The 16,743-nt window shown below is 35.8% G+C and overlaps 1 protein-coding gene across 1 annotated transcript in view; it reads left to right on the top strand.

Annotated features, from left to right (window-relative positions):
• Window positions 1–16,743, top strand: part of LOC113660985 (serine/threonine-protein kinase 32C) — an 83,262-nt gene that overhangs the window by 14,528 nt on the left and 51,991 nt on the right. Inside the window, exon 3 of the mRNA XM_027174863.2 lies at window positions 10,835–10,890. Within this exon, the coding sequence (XP_027030664.1) occupies window positions 10,835–10,890 (56 nt within the window). The remainder of the gene's footprint in view (window positions 1–10,834; window positions 10,891–16,743) is intronic.

Genomic DNA, 16,743 nt, shown 5'->3' with positions numbered 1-16,743 from the left:
TTTATTGTAATCCCAAGGGTTTTACAGCAGGACAAAGCGAATAAGATTTTAGAGTGGTAATGCAGTCTTTTTGGGAAAGTCAATAGTGTAGGCAATGACTGTCTTAAAATCTTTATTGGCATTGTAAACCACCATTTAAACATCTTACCAGCTGGTGGAAGATAAGAGTTTTTTAGCATCTCGCAACACACCAAGCCAGTCCACTAATGTGAACATAAGTGTCTATGTGACTGTGTGCATGCATGTGTTATAGTGCAACATCTAGAGACTGTTGTGCATGAAAATCCCAGGAGATCAGCAGTTTCGGAAATGCTCAAGCCAGCCCATCTGGCACCAACAACCATGCACGGTGAAAATCACAGAGATCACACTTTTTCCCCATCCAGATGTTTGATGTGAACATTAACTGAAATTGTATCTGTTTGATTTTATGTGTTGTTCTGTTGCCACATGACTGGCTGATAGGACTGCATAAATGAGCAGGGTTACAGGTGTTCCTATTAAAGTGAATGGTGAGGCTATTCTATTCTATTAGCCTATATATAATATATATTTCAGCGTTAAAATGTGGCTGACTAACAAACAAACAAAAATGTGAAATCAAAAAGAGGATTGTAAGGATCATTTAACTTTTCTAGCTTAATTTATCTTGATATCTTGACAAATGCCCTTTTCAGATTAAGTGTGATAGAAAATGTGCACAATGTTTCTTACACAATGATATCAGGATGTACTTACTCACGTTTATGGCTGAGTGCTATAACATTAAAGAGTCTTTCAGCCTCCCAAGGCACTAATTGCAGAAAAACAGAGGTTGTGCACTCCCAACAAAAGGGAGTAGACAATATCCAGCGAGAAGAGATGCAGTGAAACCTGATTATAGAGCTTTCCATTGGTAAATGTGTGTATGGATCACAGTTCTTAAAATAAACAGACACAACTAAGCTGAGCAGAAAAATTAGCACAGGGATTCTGTCAGCTCGGGCTCTGCAGACACACAGTGAGGCTGAGATGCAAGAGTTTCTTCAAATAAAAACCCATCTGCTACATCCCTTATCGATCTGACCTGCTCACACAGCACACTAGCCCTTTCTAATGCAATCAACCGTGCAACATGAAAGCATCAGGGGGAATGAACATGAGAAATGAAGCCTATGTTTTTCATCATACTCACTGATCATTGAGGTCTCTATCATATTAGGGACTCTTTTAAACATAAAGAACTATTTATTCTTTTTAAGAGATGAGATCGTGTTGAAGGATAACAAGAAAACACACACATATAGATTTGACAGATAGGTAGCAGATTACAGCAGACACAATAAACAAATGCACAAAGCAGTACACAAACACAGTTCAGCTGCCATATTCAGCATTTAATATTCTGTTTTATGAAGGTTTTTGGGTTTTTGCTACGTCTCTGTTTCAGAACAATGTCAGTGTGTCACCCTGACATTGATATCAAGGGATCAAATAACGCTCACACTTTAATATTTATGGTTTATGTAACCAATATGGAGCTGACAATTAGTTGATGCCATGTTGTTTTAATAAATGCCGTGTGGCGCTGCTGTTCCCTGTGTTCATATATGAATATTTTAGTTCCAAAGCTTCAATAAAGATTCGGAGATAAAATGACTTATCAGCTGATCGTGTCCTTCCCAAAGTTTAAACGAATGAATGGTCTGAATGCCAGCCATTAAACCATATTTTTCTTCAGCACACACAAAAAAAATCAGTGCAAGCTGATGATAGTAATTTGAGCATACAAAAGTCTAAGACATAGTTTTATCCGCAGTGGAAAAACAAATCCTAAGAGTGGCAGCACATGTAGTGGGGGTGTTTTTTAGAAAAGACACATAGATGGTTAGATAGAACTACAGTATATAAGGATCCAGGTGTAGTGATTATCTTCCCAACAAAACACCCCTACATGATTCTACATGAAACTCATGGAGTTTTTCAAAGGCCTTACCCTTTTTTCCTTCATACATAATTCTGCTTATTATGGGCAAACTATTATTCAATTCAATTCAAGTTTATTTGTATAGCGCTTTTTACAATAGACATTGTCTCAAAGCAGCTTTACAGAACATAAACATAGAGCAGAAGGTAGACATAATTAATGATAAAGGAAATAACGAATAATAAAAGAAATAAGAATTAACAGAATAAAAATTCTAGGTTATTATTAGATGTATATAATGGGGTTATATATATTATGGGGTTCAGATAAACCTTTCAGCCAAACAATCTTAGAAGGATCTTAGAAACAGATTTAAATATAGTGTCACGGTTACTGGACAAACTCTCTCACTCACTCATTTTCTACCGCTTATCCGAACTACCTCGGGTCACGGGGAGCCTGTGCCTGTGTCTCAGGCGTCACTGGGCAACAAGGCAGGATACACCCTGGACGGAGTGCCAACCCATCGCAGGGCACACATACACATAAATTAAATATATCTATTAAGTCAAGACAAATTAAATATATCTATTAAGTCATTAGCAGCAGCTATTGCCAGAATTTCTCCTGTGGAATTTCTTTTTTGCACTGAACCATGTTTGATGAGTTTATTTAATTAGTGGGTTTAGCATTATTACTTATATCGTTAAGTTCTAGTTTTCTTCATTGCCTAGTTATCATTGCCCAGCCTCTTGCCTGTTTCAGGTTTTTGATTTTTGCCTTACACTTTTGTCTTAATATGCACACCATAAACTCTATTTCTTGAGTCTGCACATTCATGACGCTGACCATGAGAAATAGTTCGAAGCTGATAACAGGGATAGATGGATAGCCTACATAACAGTATAAGATTGCAACTTGAATAATGAATTCAGATTTAAATTTACAAATCTGTAACAAGAATTAAGCTTTAGAGAACTATAATTCAAGGCAGGAGTGCTACTTAGAAATGCAGTTTAGGTTTGACTGGATGTTTTTATAATAAGATGTTGGAACAGATTATCAGGATTTATTTTTTAGTGTTGGTGCAAGTGCACTGCCCCTAAAGAGTCATCCTTTTTTATTTGATTCAGTTTATTTACACTGTATCTAAACTTAGTTATTATGAGATGCCTTAACCGGTTAGGAAATTCATTTAGTCGCAGATGCTACTCCAGTGATTTATGGAGGAACATGTCTGGCTACCTGTATTATCTGCCTACACAGTTGTCTCAGCATTCTGTAAGAAAGCTTTGAATCCATTTATATAGATTCAACAAGAAAATGAGCCGTCAAATAAATATCCTCGATAATAATTTCATGTCCAGGAATTCTGCTGTATGTAAATATAGCACTTCATCATTCACTTATTTATCTAGAATTGCTTTGATTGAGCAATCAAATGAAATTATTTTTATTTTGAGGATGCTGGGTATTGTTCAGTGTCTGTTTAAGCTTCAGCAAACCTCAAATCCCAGTAAGCCAGGATGAATTATCACGAGTCACTGCATTCAGATTACCCATCATGCACAAGCACGAAACTGTTTTGTGTAAATGGACATTTGTGCTCGGGACTGTGATTAATAATGAAGAGCTTATGAAAATCACATCACCTCAGTATGCATAATTAATGACGAACATTACTGCACCTCCCAGCATATTTATTCAGCGAGAGTCCTGACACTTTCTGACTGCCTGAGAAGGAACAAGACATGGGAAATGTTCTCTTTGACACACACACGCACCTGATAATAAAAATACCAGCTGATATATATATATATATATATATATATATATATATATATATATATATATATATATATATATATATATATATATAAGATGCACTGCCAGCACTCTTTCTCTCTTCGTAGAACACTGCATGTTTTAAGTGTTATGTGCTTTCTGGAAGGGAACATCTATTAGTGCCATCAGGAAGATGTTACAAAGTGCTCTCTTTGTTCTCCCTTCCACTTTTAAATGTTTGAAGAACATGCCAGAGATGCATAAACAGCAGATATAGCACTCATTAGAAGATCCTCACCACAGGAGTCAGGTTCTTTCTCACTGAACTATACAGTATACTCTTAGATATCATCTAACTGCTAATGTTCGGCAAGTTTTACAAATCAAAAAACAATATTTAGTGTGAATATCGACTCGTTATCTCACAAAAACTCTCCTCTTTTGTTTAAGCTTGTCAGATTCTTGCTGTAATTACTGCAGAACAGAAACGCAGCATTGAATTTCTAGTCTCATGTCTCTCAGTGCATGACCAACATGAAATATAAAGAAGGGATGAGAAAAATTGCCATCTTAGTGTAGCCCTGAGAGCTGCTTGATGGTGTGTAGATTGTGTGTATTTGTACAGGGAAGAGGGAGCATGACCTGATGTGGCCATTATCATTAGTCAGTATAAGCTGTAGGGCAGAACAGAACTCGACATCTCTCTCCCTGGATAGTTCCTAATGACTTCCTATGTGGGCTCTCAAGCTGTGGGCTCTTCCCCTCTCAGATCGTTCATATTTGGGCTGCAAATAGTTTCATGAGTCAAGCAGTTGGATGCTAAAGCTCATTAAAACAAATGTTTTTGTAGTCTGGATAAAACTTTTCCCCCACCATTATAAACTTGGGATACTTTTGTACAGTTAAGTTTGTTCTATAGTGCAATACATTGGACTGTACTGGACTGTATACGGACATTATTTTTTTTTTTTAAAGTATTTTATTTTTAGAGTTGTCTAAGGTTATGAGCTCATCCAAACAAAACATTGAAACTATGCTGGTTATCAAGGGAGTTGTTTGAGCATCATGCAGTTCCCATTAATGTTGTATAGCACATTTTAGCCTCCAAATAAACAGTGTTACAGAATTATTCAGAATGTTCAAGTAGCATCATGACATGTTTTTGTTCCCAATGTGTGGTTTTATAACTTGGCACACATATGACAAGAAAAAATGAATTTGTCAATGATAGATATGATGATGACAAAAGCCATATGGAAAGCAAATCTTGGACAACGTGTGCACATTTTTTGTGGTCATGGGAAAACTTTAACAGGGATACTGTTATACATATTACTATGATCTGGTTACTTGGATTTCTTACAAACACATTGCAGTTACGAACATAATGATTTTATTGTTTCTTTGTTTCTCAGGAAATAAGATAATCACATTGAAAGGATTAACCGTTTGGTCTGTAAATAAAGTTCTGTATAAAACTTGTCCCTCCCATTTAACTAATTTCTTTTACTTGCACTATGTACAATAGTTCAGTAGAATTCAGTGAATATAGCTTTAAAACAATCTTTCCACTTTTATGAATTTAATAACACTTCCTGTAGAAAACATTGAATCTAATAAATATCTAATTAAGTAATGCTGGAATATATGAATGCTTGGTGTCATATATGACATTTGTTGTTTTATGTGGCTTGTTTTTACATGAGAAGTCTACAACCTCAATTATCATTATGGGCTGAATGATTGAGATTCAGACTTCTCGCAACACATTCAAGGAAATCTGTTGAGGGAATTCATAGTTTATCATAACAGTATTATTTATGCAAATTTGACACCCTAAATTTGAGCAAAATCATTCATTTGTTCATAAATAACAATAAAAGTGAACTTGAATTGGAATGGGTATTCCATTAGTATGCTACCTCATTGTGTTCACCTGTTTGTCAGTGTATATCCTTGTTTACTTGTTTTGAGACTTGACTTACCATTATGATCACGTCTTGCCAGTGATTTATGGTCTGCCTTGATAAAGCACATGTTGAGTATACACACCTCCATCCTACCTTCATTAACTTCATAGTACACATGATGGTGACCTGTAAAAGTATCTAATCATGGAATATGTTAGCATAATAGTGGGAAAAAAATAGTGTACTAATCTTACCTAAGCAGGCCAAGTTTCATCAGGATTGTTTGTGCCACAGCAAGAGATGAAGAGTAGCTGAAGAAAATGCTAACACTTTCATTTAGACAAATACTAAAAAGCTTTCATTGACACAGTGACAGATGGATATGTACATGTAGCACTATTCAAGTGAATAAAACATTTGCATGCTATTGGGACAGATGCACATTTGCACTGACAGGAAGCCTAAGCATAAAAAACATTTCAAAGGCTCAGAATAAGTCTGTGCTATTGCACACATCCGGAGCCACAATACATATCTTTGGGATGACAGTCCACGAGGCAAATCTCCATGGGTTACTGCAAAAGAAAAGCTGTCTTTACATGTTAAATATTTAATGGACGGTACACATTTAATGGCAGTGATATCATGCTGGTACAATCAGCATACAGCTTGCTACATAAAACTCTGTTACTGCTTTAAGAAATGTTTACTAAAATTTTCACATTGTATTTCACATTCTCACAATGGAGTGTCAGAGACTGATGAGCAGCCAGAGGGATGAAGAGGTGACATTTATGTATGTCTCAGTTTATTTTAGATTTGTAATTGAGATGGGTATCACAGACATAACTGGATATGAATTAATGTCATGAATGAATAAAAATTCACCACGGCACCAACAGTGGGTTCAAAGCACCCTACAGAAGTGTCATCAGAAGGAGCTCAGCCCTTTGAATTAAAGGTAGAAGATTGACTGTATCCTGAGTTCTAGCCGTGGATCCAAGCAAAATTATGCTCACTGTGCCTTAAGTAAAAGGATTAACCCAATATTACACCAATGGAATTATAACAAGAATAAGCTATCTAGAGATTGTTTGTGTCTAAGGACTGCCTTTACAGAACAGGTCAATAGCTGGCCTGCCCGAGGCCATTCATTCATTTGTTCATTCAGTTAGCTATTTGATTTATGGATGGAATGCCAGCCTAGAAGACAATTTTCTTACATCACCTCTAAACTCTGGACGGTGTATTAGAGAATATTAGAAATGCAACCTTCATTCCTTTTAAAACCAGATTAATATAACTTTTTTGTTTTTCCCTTAAATTTTTTGATTTTATGGTCATTTATATAATTTATATATTATTATTATTATCTTAATTATCATAAATATTGTTTAGTTCTTTAATATTTTTGTGTTAATCTGAAGACGGTGATCCAAAATTGAAAGCCGAGAAGCATCTATTTAATTTTATATCATCGCTATTTCAAAAGTGAAACGCCGAAAGGGTTTTTTTCCAAAAGTCTTCTGGTGATCATTTTGTATATAGTTAATTTACTTTACAGCTAATGCAAATATTTTATTGCATATTCAAAAAACTTGTGTAAGATAAAATGTGTTATCATTGGATCCTTTTTGTTCAGATTAGTTCCTATGGTTTGTGTAATAAATCTGATTCCCTAGACAAACGACATCTCTGCATTTGTTTCACGGTGCAAATTTTCCCAGCAGCTTCCATTAGTAAGCACTTTATGATGACCTCCATTAGCAGCCCATTGAAATTGAGGCTCACATCCTTACACTCTTTGGCTTTAACCCAGAAGGAGTCATGCCAGTAACCACTGCAGCCTCAGCCTTTCTCCTCCATCTCAATCTCAGCAGAATCACAGATATGCAAACTCAGCGGTATGAGGATTTTAGGAGCATTTTGGAACCCGATATGCACCAATCATGCGAAGTGTCCATGCAGTTCACATTCTGATAAAAAGTGCACTTACCTGATTAGGGAACTATAAAGGATTAGATAGTGATGGAGCACATAATAGATATGGACAGTGTGTTATACAATGATTTATACTGATTTAAATTGGGATTTTCTCGAATTCGGTTTATGTCTTGTCAACATTTAGGAAAGGTTTGAAAATTTGATGACCAGAGATGGGGGACTCGAGTCATATGACTTGACTCGAGTCAGACTTAAGTCGCATATTTGAGACTTGAGACTTGCTTGACAAATATTAAAAAAAAGACTCGACTTGACTTTGACTTAACATTCATGACTTGAGACTCTACTCAGACTTGAGTTAAATGACTCAGAGATGGGGGACTCGACTTGAGTCAGACTTAAGTCGCAAATTTGAGACTTGAGACTTGCTTGACAGACATTCAAAAAAGCCCTACTTGACTTTGACTTGACATTCATGACTTGAGACTTACTTGTGACTTGCACATGTGTGACTTACTCCCACCTCTTGTCTCTACAAACATTGCAACCTGGATTTGGGTGGTTTCTCCCTGAAGCTCAATCACAGTAGATGGTTTCTTCACAGATGCCCTGAAGCCCAATGAAGTTTGCTTGTCCCAAAGCCACTCCAATTTTAATTTTACCTCTATTAATGGGGAACCTTCAGCACAGTATGAGTGATTCTTCCATGACCCATCTTTATTTGGCTGTAATTCTTTACTCAGTTCTGACCAGTCTCCCCATATCTGCTGCTGGGAAGCCTCTTGTAGTGTGGTGGTGACATCATCCTCAATATAGGAATGGTAATACCAGTTACAAGCAGTACCTGGTTTTTGCAAGAAATAGTGCCTGAAGATCAGCCTAGAGCTACATTTTTTGTCTCATCAGACCAAAGAATCTTTTTCTTCCCAAACTCCAAGTCATTTAAGTGTTTGGCAAAATCATTTATGACTTGGTTCAATCTCAGTATTTTTCTTAGGGTTCTAGTTTTAGATTAAGAGATTCTGTGTTAGTAACTGGATTTCAAAACCCAAGACTGCCAGAGAGCCTCTATTGTGCTCTTGAGCAAAGCACCCATAATGTCTCTGAATGAATCCAAAAATCAGTATTTATTTCCTGAGATACAAAAGTATCTTAAAGATGTCTTGTATTCAGATACGAATATTGCTTTTGAACACTGATTGTGTCTTACAACAAAAGAGCTCCCTAACCATTTCTAAAAAGGGTCCCCTGTGGTTCACTGAAATTTATACACAGCTGCATCCAGATGTTGTTCATGTAGATGTTATGGAAATATGAAAGCTAATACTTCCCTTGAGGGAAGTGTCTCATGGTTTAAAACTTTCAACAGAGAAGCTAAATGCCAGGAGTACCTATTATTTATCTAGCTACACCTGTATTAGTGTCATCCTTACAGGCAGAACTGGGCAAACAAAATTTACAATATTAAGTGAAAATGTAAGGACTGGAATGTATGACATGGCTGACAACATTTCTCAGTGTAAAAAGTGTATTTATTACAGGATAGAATTTAAAATCTAAGTAAATTCTGAACAATGTTTGTCCATGACCAAACCTGAGCAACAAGGTTGTTTTTCACAAGCAAAGGTTTTCATTTATTTTATCAGAAATGAAATCAACACCTCTGTACTGAGGCATTGCTCTTTTATCAGTGGATAATATGAAATAAAAGGCACATACACAAAACAAAGCCAAAGACATAATAGAAAAAATCAAGATACAAAGTCTAAAGATTCAAGTCTGTTTTTCCACAAGGAAAATTCATGGGCAATTTAATATTAGTTGAAGGATGATGTTGCATCCAGATGTGGTGTTCTGCTGCATTAGATATGACCGTGTACTAAAACAGTAAGCCATTTTTACAATTTATAGAATTGTAAAACAGACAGTATTCCTGCACCAGACCTGGGGCTTTTCTTTAGTCTGTCAGAAAGGTCAGATTAATGAGTATTATCAATACTGATACCTTAAAGCAGTGACCTCTGAGATAAAAGAGAATGCACAGAGGCACACAGAATAATAGTACCTCCTCTTTGTAGTCAGGTTTCTCATTTTAAATGCTTGCTTCTGGTAAAATCCTGTCCCTGCAGGGTTGACACATCAGTGCAGCCAGACAAATAAGGTATTATATTGATAAAAATATCAGTTTTATGTGTTGTAAAAAGCAAGAGGATAGAAGAGCCAGAGAGAAGTGTGCTGTTAAAACAACACCGATTATGACTCAGTGTAATAGAGAGAAGTAGCAGGATGGTGCCTGGTTTCACAGGATATGGAGCGTGGACCCAGAGGGACTCATCCACTGCTACAACCTTCCAATTGCTCCAAGATTCTGAGGGTAGCAGAAATATTTCTGTAACGTGTCTGAGTCAGCCCGTTGTATTTAGAACTAATGGAGTGTGCTTGGGAAAAATGAACACAGAATCTAAGGCAACTACCAATACTACAAACACATTGACATATACTATGTAATAAGTACACATAGTACACAAATATCAGATATAAATCAGTACTTGAATGCTAGAATGTTTACTGTGTACAGTAATGTTACAATCATAATTAGATGGTTTAGACCTGCACTTTTCTTCTCCCTTTAGTCATATATGCAATTATTTTATTAAAAAGGTTGATTATACCACTATAACTGTATTTTGTCATGTTGAAGCAATGCCTGATATTTTTCACATCACTCACATATATATTTAACCTGCAAAGAATTACTTTTGGTTTTTACTTTGCTATATGAAATTCTGAGAAATTATTGCACTGTAGCACTAAGTACTGCAGTAAAAACCTGTTAGTTTCCACATATATTACTATGTACTTTTCAAATCCAATATGCACAATGTCAAATAGTATTGTACTTGAACTGCAATGTAAAAATATTTAGATTTTTTTTTTTTAATATTTAAGTGTATTTCATTCACAACATGCATTGTTATTTCAGGTCAAAATGATCCACTCAAAAGCTTTTACTATAAAATAACTACTGAATTTGAATTTTAGCAAATGATTTCAGTTTGTTTAATAACAAGTAATTATATAGTCACAATTAATTCCTGATTATATCCAAATATGGAATCTTAATTAGATGAAATGCATATCTATAAAAAATGCATTGCTATAAATCAAAATAGGTCGCTTGGGTCAATGAAAAAGAGAAGTTAATTATTCTATGTTATGGTCTTACCTACAAAATATTCACACATTACATTATAACTTATTATTGACCTTTCCTCTTTTTTCCTTACAGTGAATTTTGATCACTTCCAGATTCTCAGAGCCATTGGAAAGGGCAGCTTTGGGAAGGTAAGCAACATGACTACATCCAGTTAATTTACATACTTAGCCTGAGATCCACCCACCTCGCTTGCCCTATGATTTTCTTTGGTATATAATTGAAGTTGTGAACAATAGTTATTGTCAATGTGCTATAGTGAAGTGTCTACTGTACATGCATCTTAAGTTATTTTTGAATTTTTGAAATTTAGGCTATAGACACTAAAATAATGACCATTTAGTAATAGTATACAATTAGGAAACAAAGGAACCTTACAGATTGTCAAAAACAAAAGTAAACTAGTGATTGTTACTATTATACCCAATCCTTGCCTATACACATGCTGTAAGAAGGATAAAAATAATACATCTCATTACATCAGGGTGTATATTCAATTACTGTGTTCTAAGAATTATGTGACTTCAGTTCAAACTCTCTAGCTAATTCTCTAGCTAATCCATAGTCCAAAATGCTGCCTTCATCTTAAACAATTTTCCCCAAATGTGATTGGATAAGCCACAGCAGAGGATCTGCTACAGTAGTTGACATTTTGATACCTTATTCATAGTGCTTTATTGTCTTATTCATAGTCTTTATTGTCTTATTGGCTGAACTACTAGTTTTTCTTCATACATTTGTCTGTTCTGTTGCAGTAGTTTTTCCATGTTTTAACATTAGCCTGCTAAAATATGTTGCTGGATCCACATTTGGAATGTGGTTCACCAGCTGTAGGAGTGACATTCCATATATTTGTCTAGTTTATAGACTATAAATTATATAGCTTATATATATTTAAGCTATATACTTATTGTAAATAATGATTAACTTTGCTTAATTATGAGTTTGACATATTTCTCAATGTGAGCTAGAAAAAAAAATGACAGGGGATTTGGGACAGACCAACTATGACTCAGTGTTCTCTTTATGTCAGTTGCACATACACAGAGAGAGACTGGGATCTGTGCTGTTGGCAGAATGTCACCATGGCTCATCTCTCAGGGAGTTTCAGTGTCTAATTACTTCAGTGTTCTCGTTATCTGAATGAGATGGCCTGCTTAAGTGGGCCTTGTGTAATTACATTAGGATTTTCAATTAATCTGAACCATAATGGTTAATTAATTTCACTGGTTTGTTTTTGCCTTTTATATTTTTGCCTAGTTCTAAGTGATTTTGTTCTTGGGTCTCAGTGGGAAAGTAGGAATTATGGTGCATACTAAATACCACCCTCAGTAATAATGGAGTGAACTGTTGTGTTATATATTGTTAGCAGGTCTCACTAGGGATGTGCACTGTGCAGTTCTTTATCATATGCAAATTAGAGACAGCACTTTGTTCTAATGTGATGTAAATGCAAATTTCCTATTGTTTTTACTTCCGCTGAATCTGTTTTCATTAGTAAGTTTCTTTCAGTGATAAGCAGAGATTGATCTGCTCCACCTCATTTAATATAGCAAATAATTTCAGCAATGCAGACAAAGTGTAACATGGATTCCTGCTTTTCAACAAGTTTTTTACTGTTTACTATCTGGTTCTCTAAAGAAGGGTCTTTATTACTTTATTGCATATTTATTTCTAAGAGCTGTTAGACAGGCCTCTTGAATTTAAAGTGTTTAATACAAATATCAATAACTGGTAGGCATATAAATAATGTAGTGTGTTTTGTCATTGGAAGTTGTAGTTAACCCGTGACATCTATAATAATAATAATAATAATAATAATAATAATAATAATAATAATAATAATAATAATAGGGGAAAATTTAAAATAGACAGGTTAAAGAACCTGAGTGACTTTGACAAGGGCTAGATTGTAATGGCTAGATGACTAGGTTAGAACATCTTCAAAGCAGAAGGTTTTCTGGGGTGTTTCTGTTTTGCAGTGATTATTACCTTCACAAAAGTGGACCATGGAAGACTCATTGATGCTGGCCAAACCCACAGAAGAGCTACTTTAACACAAATTGCTGAAAATGTTATGGTAAAGTTATCTGGCTATGATTGACAAGCATCAGAACATCACAGCTTTTACACTGGACCATGGGCACTTGAAGAATATGGCCTGGTTTAATGAACCACATTTTCTTTTGCATCATGCGGATGGCCAGATGCATTTGCATCACATGCCTGAGGAAAAGATGGCACCAGGATGCACTGTGGGAAGATGGCATGCCAGAGGAGGCAGTGTGATGTGCTGGGCAATGTTCAGCTCTGAAACATTAAACAGACAATGTACAGTACAGCCCTTCATGGCAACAGTATTCCCTAATGGCAGTGTAATCTTTCAGCAGGATAATGTGCCCTGCATTACTGCAAAAATTATTAAGGAATGGTTTAAGCATCATGTCAAAGGGTTCAATGTGTTTTGGCCTCCATATTTCAAAGATCTCAGTCTGATCTGTGGAATGTTCTACACCAGGCCCAATTCATGGAGCCCAATCTTACAACTTACAGGACTTAAAATGTCAGATACCACTTCAGATGTCTTGTGGAGTCCATGCCTTGACAGGTCAGAGCTGTTTTGGCAGCATAATTAGTGTGTAAAGTTATGGCTGAATAGTGTATTGACCTGCTGATTATAATTTGTACTGTCTGTTTTTTTGTTCTGGTGATGAATCTTGAATAAGGGTTAATGTATTAATCTGACTGATCTGGTTGCTCCTCTGTGTTATTAGAGGATGTTTTTTTATTTGCTCCTTCATCTCACTCTTCTTTCTCCAGTTTGTTTGCTCTCTCAATTTCTTCATGATTTCAAACAAAATTGTTCATGAAATAAGTGGCCTGTTTGGAACAGCACATCAGCATACAAGATGAAGTGCATTACCATTTCAATGCATGTTAATTTTCATTCCAGCTTCTTCGTCTTTCCCTTGAGGCAGTTGTATTGTATTTCAAAACAGGAACAGGCCGTGTTAATGATGCAAAAGAGATATTGGAGGGGTGACAGTATGGGAGTAAATATACTGGGGCTGTGTTTATACATTTTTACACAATTTTAACACATTACACCAGTTGCTAAAATGTTAAAATGGCAGGAATGTATTTACATCTGTTTTTCTGTAAATTTATACTTCTAGAACAAATTACTACATAATGGAACTGCTTGATACCAGTCATCAGGATATGTTATTAGTGTAGGTCAAGGATTTGAATGCATGTTTAAATTAATGTACATCAGAAGAAAAAAATCAAAATCAAAAAGGCAAGATATTAACTTAGCTGTGTGTGAAAAGATAACTGTGCATCATACATATACGTAGATGTTTGTCAAGCTTAGATACTAACGAGATATTGAACCAACAAACATGGTTTTATTTTATTTTATTTAGCTTGCTAATTAAATATATTTAAGCAGGGAATGTGATACTTTAATCTAGTTGTTGGCTATGGCCTATATCAAATAGACATAGCCTAAGAGTCTAAGTTTACTGTAGGTATACATTGAAGCAAGATGCACACAGGCCATTACCAACACTGTAGATATTGCAGCATATGAAGCTGTAAAATGAATCCAACAGAGCAAAACTCAACAAATTAATCAGTGATTATTTTAGCACTGAGTATGTGATTAGATTACTGAGTAAACAGTCATGCCAAGAGTGATGATGAGGCTCTGGTTTGTTAATTGTCCTGATTGACATTTACCTCAGGAAATGAAAGAGAGAGTGTGTGGATGATGCTGATTATCAAAGAGATTTTCATCATACATTTACATTTTTGATAAAGGATCACTAATGTGATTTTCCCTAAATTGATTAGGTTATAATTGTAGATATAAATGGTGTGTTTCCTTGATCTAGCTGGTAATCTGACGAGATCAGATCTAGAAATACTATCTTAAAAAAAATTCTAATAAATTGTTATTAAACAATTAAAGTGTTTGTCTCACTGCACCAGTCTCTAGGCTATGAATAAATTATTGTTATTGTTAAATTATTATTATTGTTGTTGTTCCAAAAGTGGAAATATAGTTTAGACCAGATGTTTATGTTCACGCAGGTGAAAGATATTAAAACTCATTTTTTCTTCTACAACTTCTTGAAATATTTTTGCTCATTCATCCTGACCAAACTGGTGAAACTCATTCAGGCTTGTGGGCATACTTTCTCAGACACACTTTTTACTTCACAAATATTCAGTAATATCCAGGTCATAGGCTTGTGATGGTCACTCCAGTTTCTTTACTTTGGACTTGCTTGAGATTGTTCTGCTAGAAGACAGAAGTTATGGCTAAGTTTTAACTTTCTGGCTGATGGCTTGAGGTGCTTTCTGTATAATCCATCTTCCTCCTGATCTATGCCCCCCCCCCCCCCACACACACACACACAAACACAAATTGGACTTGTCATTGTTTTGAAACAATGGTTCATCTAACCAGATACATCAAAAAAGGTGATCTGCTGCAAACTTCACTTAGACTTTTCTAAGCTGGTCTAGGAGGAAGAGCCTCTTCATTGCACAATGATGGTGATATTAACACTTTAATGGTGGATGAACATACACTATATGGCAAATGTTTCTGGACACTTAACATCACACCCATACGTACTTTTTCAAATATCCAAATTCACATATGGTAGCGGACACAGAAAACGATCCCAACAGCTATTTGATAGTTCAATAAACAACAGTAGCTTATAGACAGTGCATTGAGATATTATAAACACAGGAATTTGTTTTAATCAAATTTCTGGAGTTGAGAAACGGTGCTGCATGGAAAAGAAATGCTTCAGGATTCCCCTTTTTCAAAACATATCAACCAAGAAGTCAAGTCAAGAAGTTTTTATTGTCATTTAAACATATATAGCTGTTGCAGTACACAGTGAAATGAGACAAGGTTTCTCCAGGACCATGGTGCTACATAAAACAAAGACAGAAATATATATGTTTATACTGTAATGTACATGATAAAAACAGCAGTGTGTAAGTTCTATCATTTCCTTCCTACTGCCTATTTCTGAAGGTATAGAAAGGGCAGCTGAGGTAAAATACAAATTAAATCAGAGGAAATTATTTCTCTTTGCATCTGACAAGCACATTGGGGTTCAAAAAGTTCAATGAACTCTTTGGGATTCTCATCATTTCTTGTATCCATTCAGCTGTGCTGTTTTATATGAAGCAGTGCAGGTTGCCATGTTTGCTTGTGGGGATAAAAGGGCTCCTCTCAGCATGTGAGGTATGTTTTAGTATTCCTCCCCCCTGTTCGTCCTTCCTCTTCTCTCTGCCGTCACCCACAGCCCATCACTTAGCAGTGGGTGTGTTTCTGCACCCTGCTGTGATGTACGGGGCATGATGTGTTCCTACTGTGGATTCTGCAGCTATGGTTCGTCTGTGTTCCCTCCATTTAGGAGTAAACTGGGCATATAGCACTGCTATCCTGTCAGTTATAGCAGTGAAATATATATTTTAAGTACACATGGGAGTAGTCCTTTGAAATATCTCTGAGCAACCAGCATGAGCTCACCATGATGAAAAAAGGAAGTAATGGGAGATGGGAAAATCCCTCACTGGATGGCATCATCTGCACTCACTAGTCACTTTAATAGGAACACCTGTATCACTGATTCATGCAAATTCATTCAATTAACCAGTCAGACAATTATGTTGCAGCTGGTCAAGCATAAGTTTATGCTAATACAGATCCAGAGCTTCAGTTAAAGGCAGGGTCTCGAGTCGGGCCGAATAATAAACAAAAATCAAAACAAAAATCAAAACAAACGTGTAGCCAATGAGAAGAAAGGGGCGGGGCTTGTCATATGCGGCGGAGAGAGTGTTCAGTGCGCATGTGTGACATTAGCAGAAAGCGGTTTTAGCATTGACATGGAGGATAAAACAAAAGAAAGAAAGCGAAGAAAGGCTTACGATAAGGCAAGAAGAAGGACATG

The sequence above is a fragment of the Tachysurus fulvidraco genome, chromosome 4 (genome assembly GCF_022655615.1).
Source record: "Tachysurus fulvidraco isolate hzauxx_2018 chromosome 4, HZAU_PFXX_2.0, whole genome shotgun sequence".
Lineage (NCBI taxonomy): Eukaryota > Metazoa > Chordata > Actinopteri > Siluriformes > Bagridae > Tachysurus > Tachysurus fulvidraco.
The sequence above is the reverse complement of the archived record's forward strand: the minus strand, read 5'-3'. Positions and strand labels throughout refer to the sequence as shown.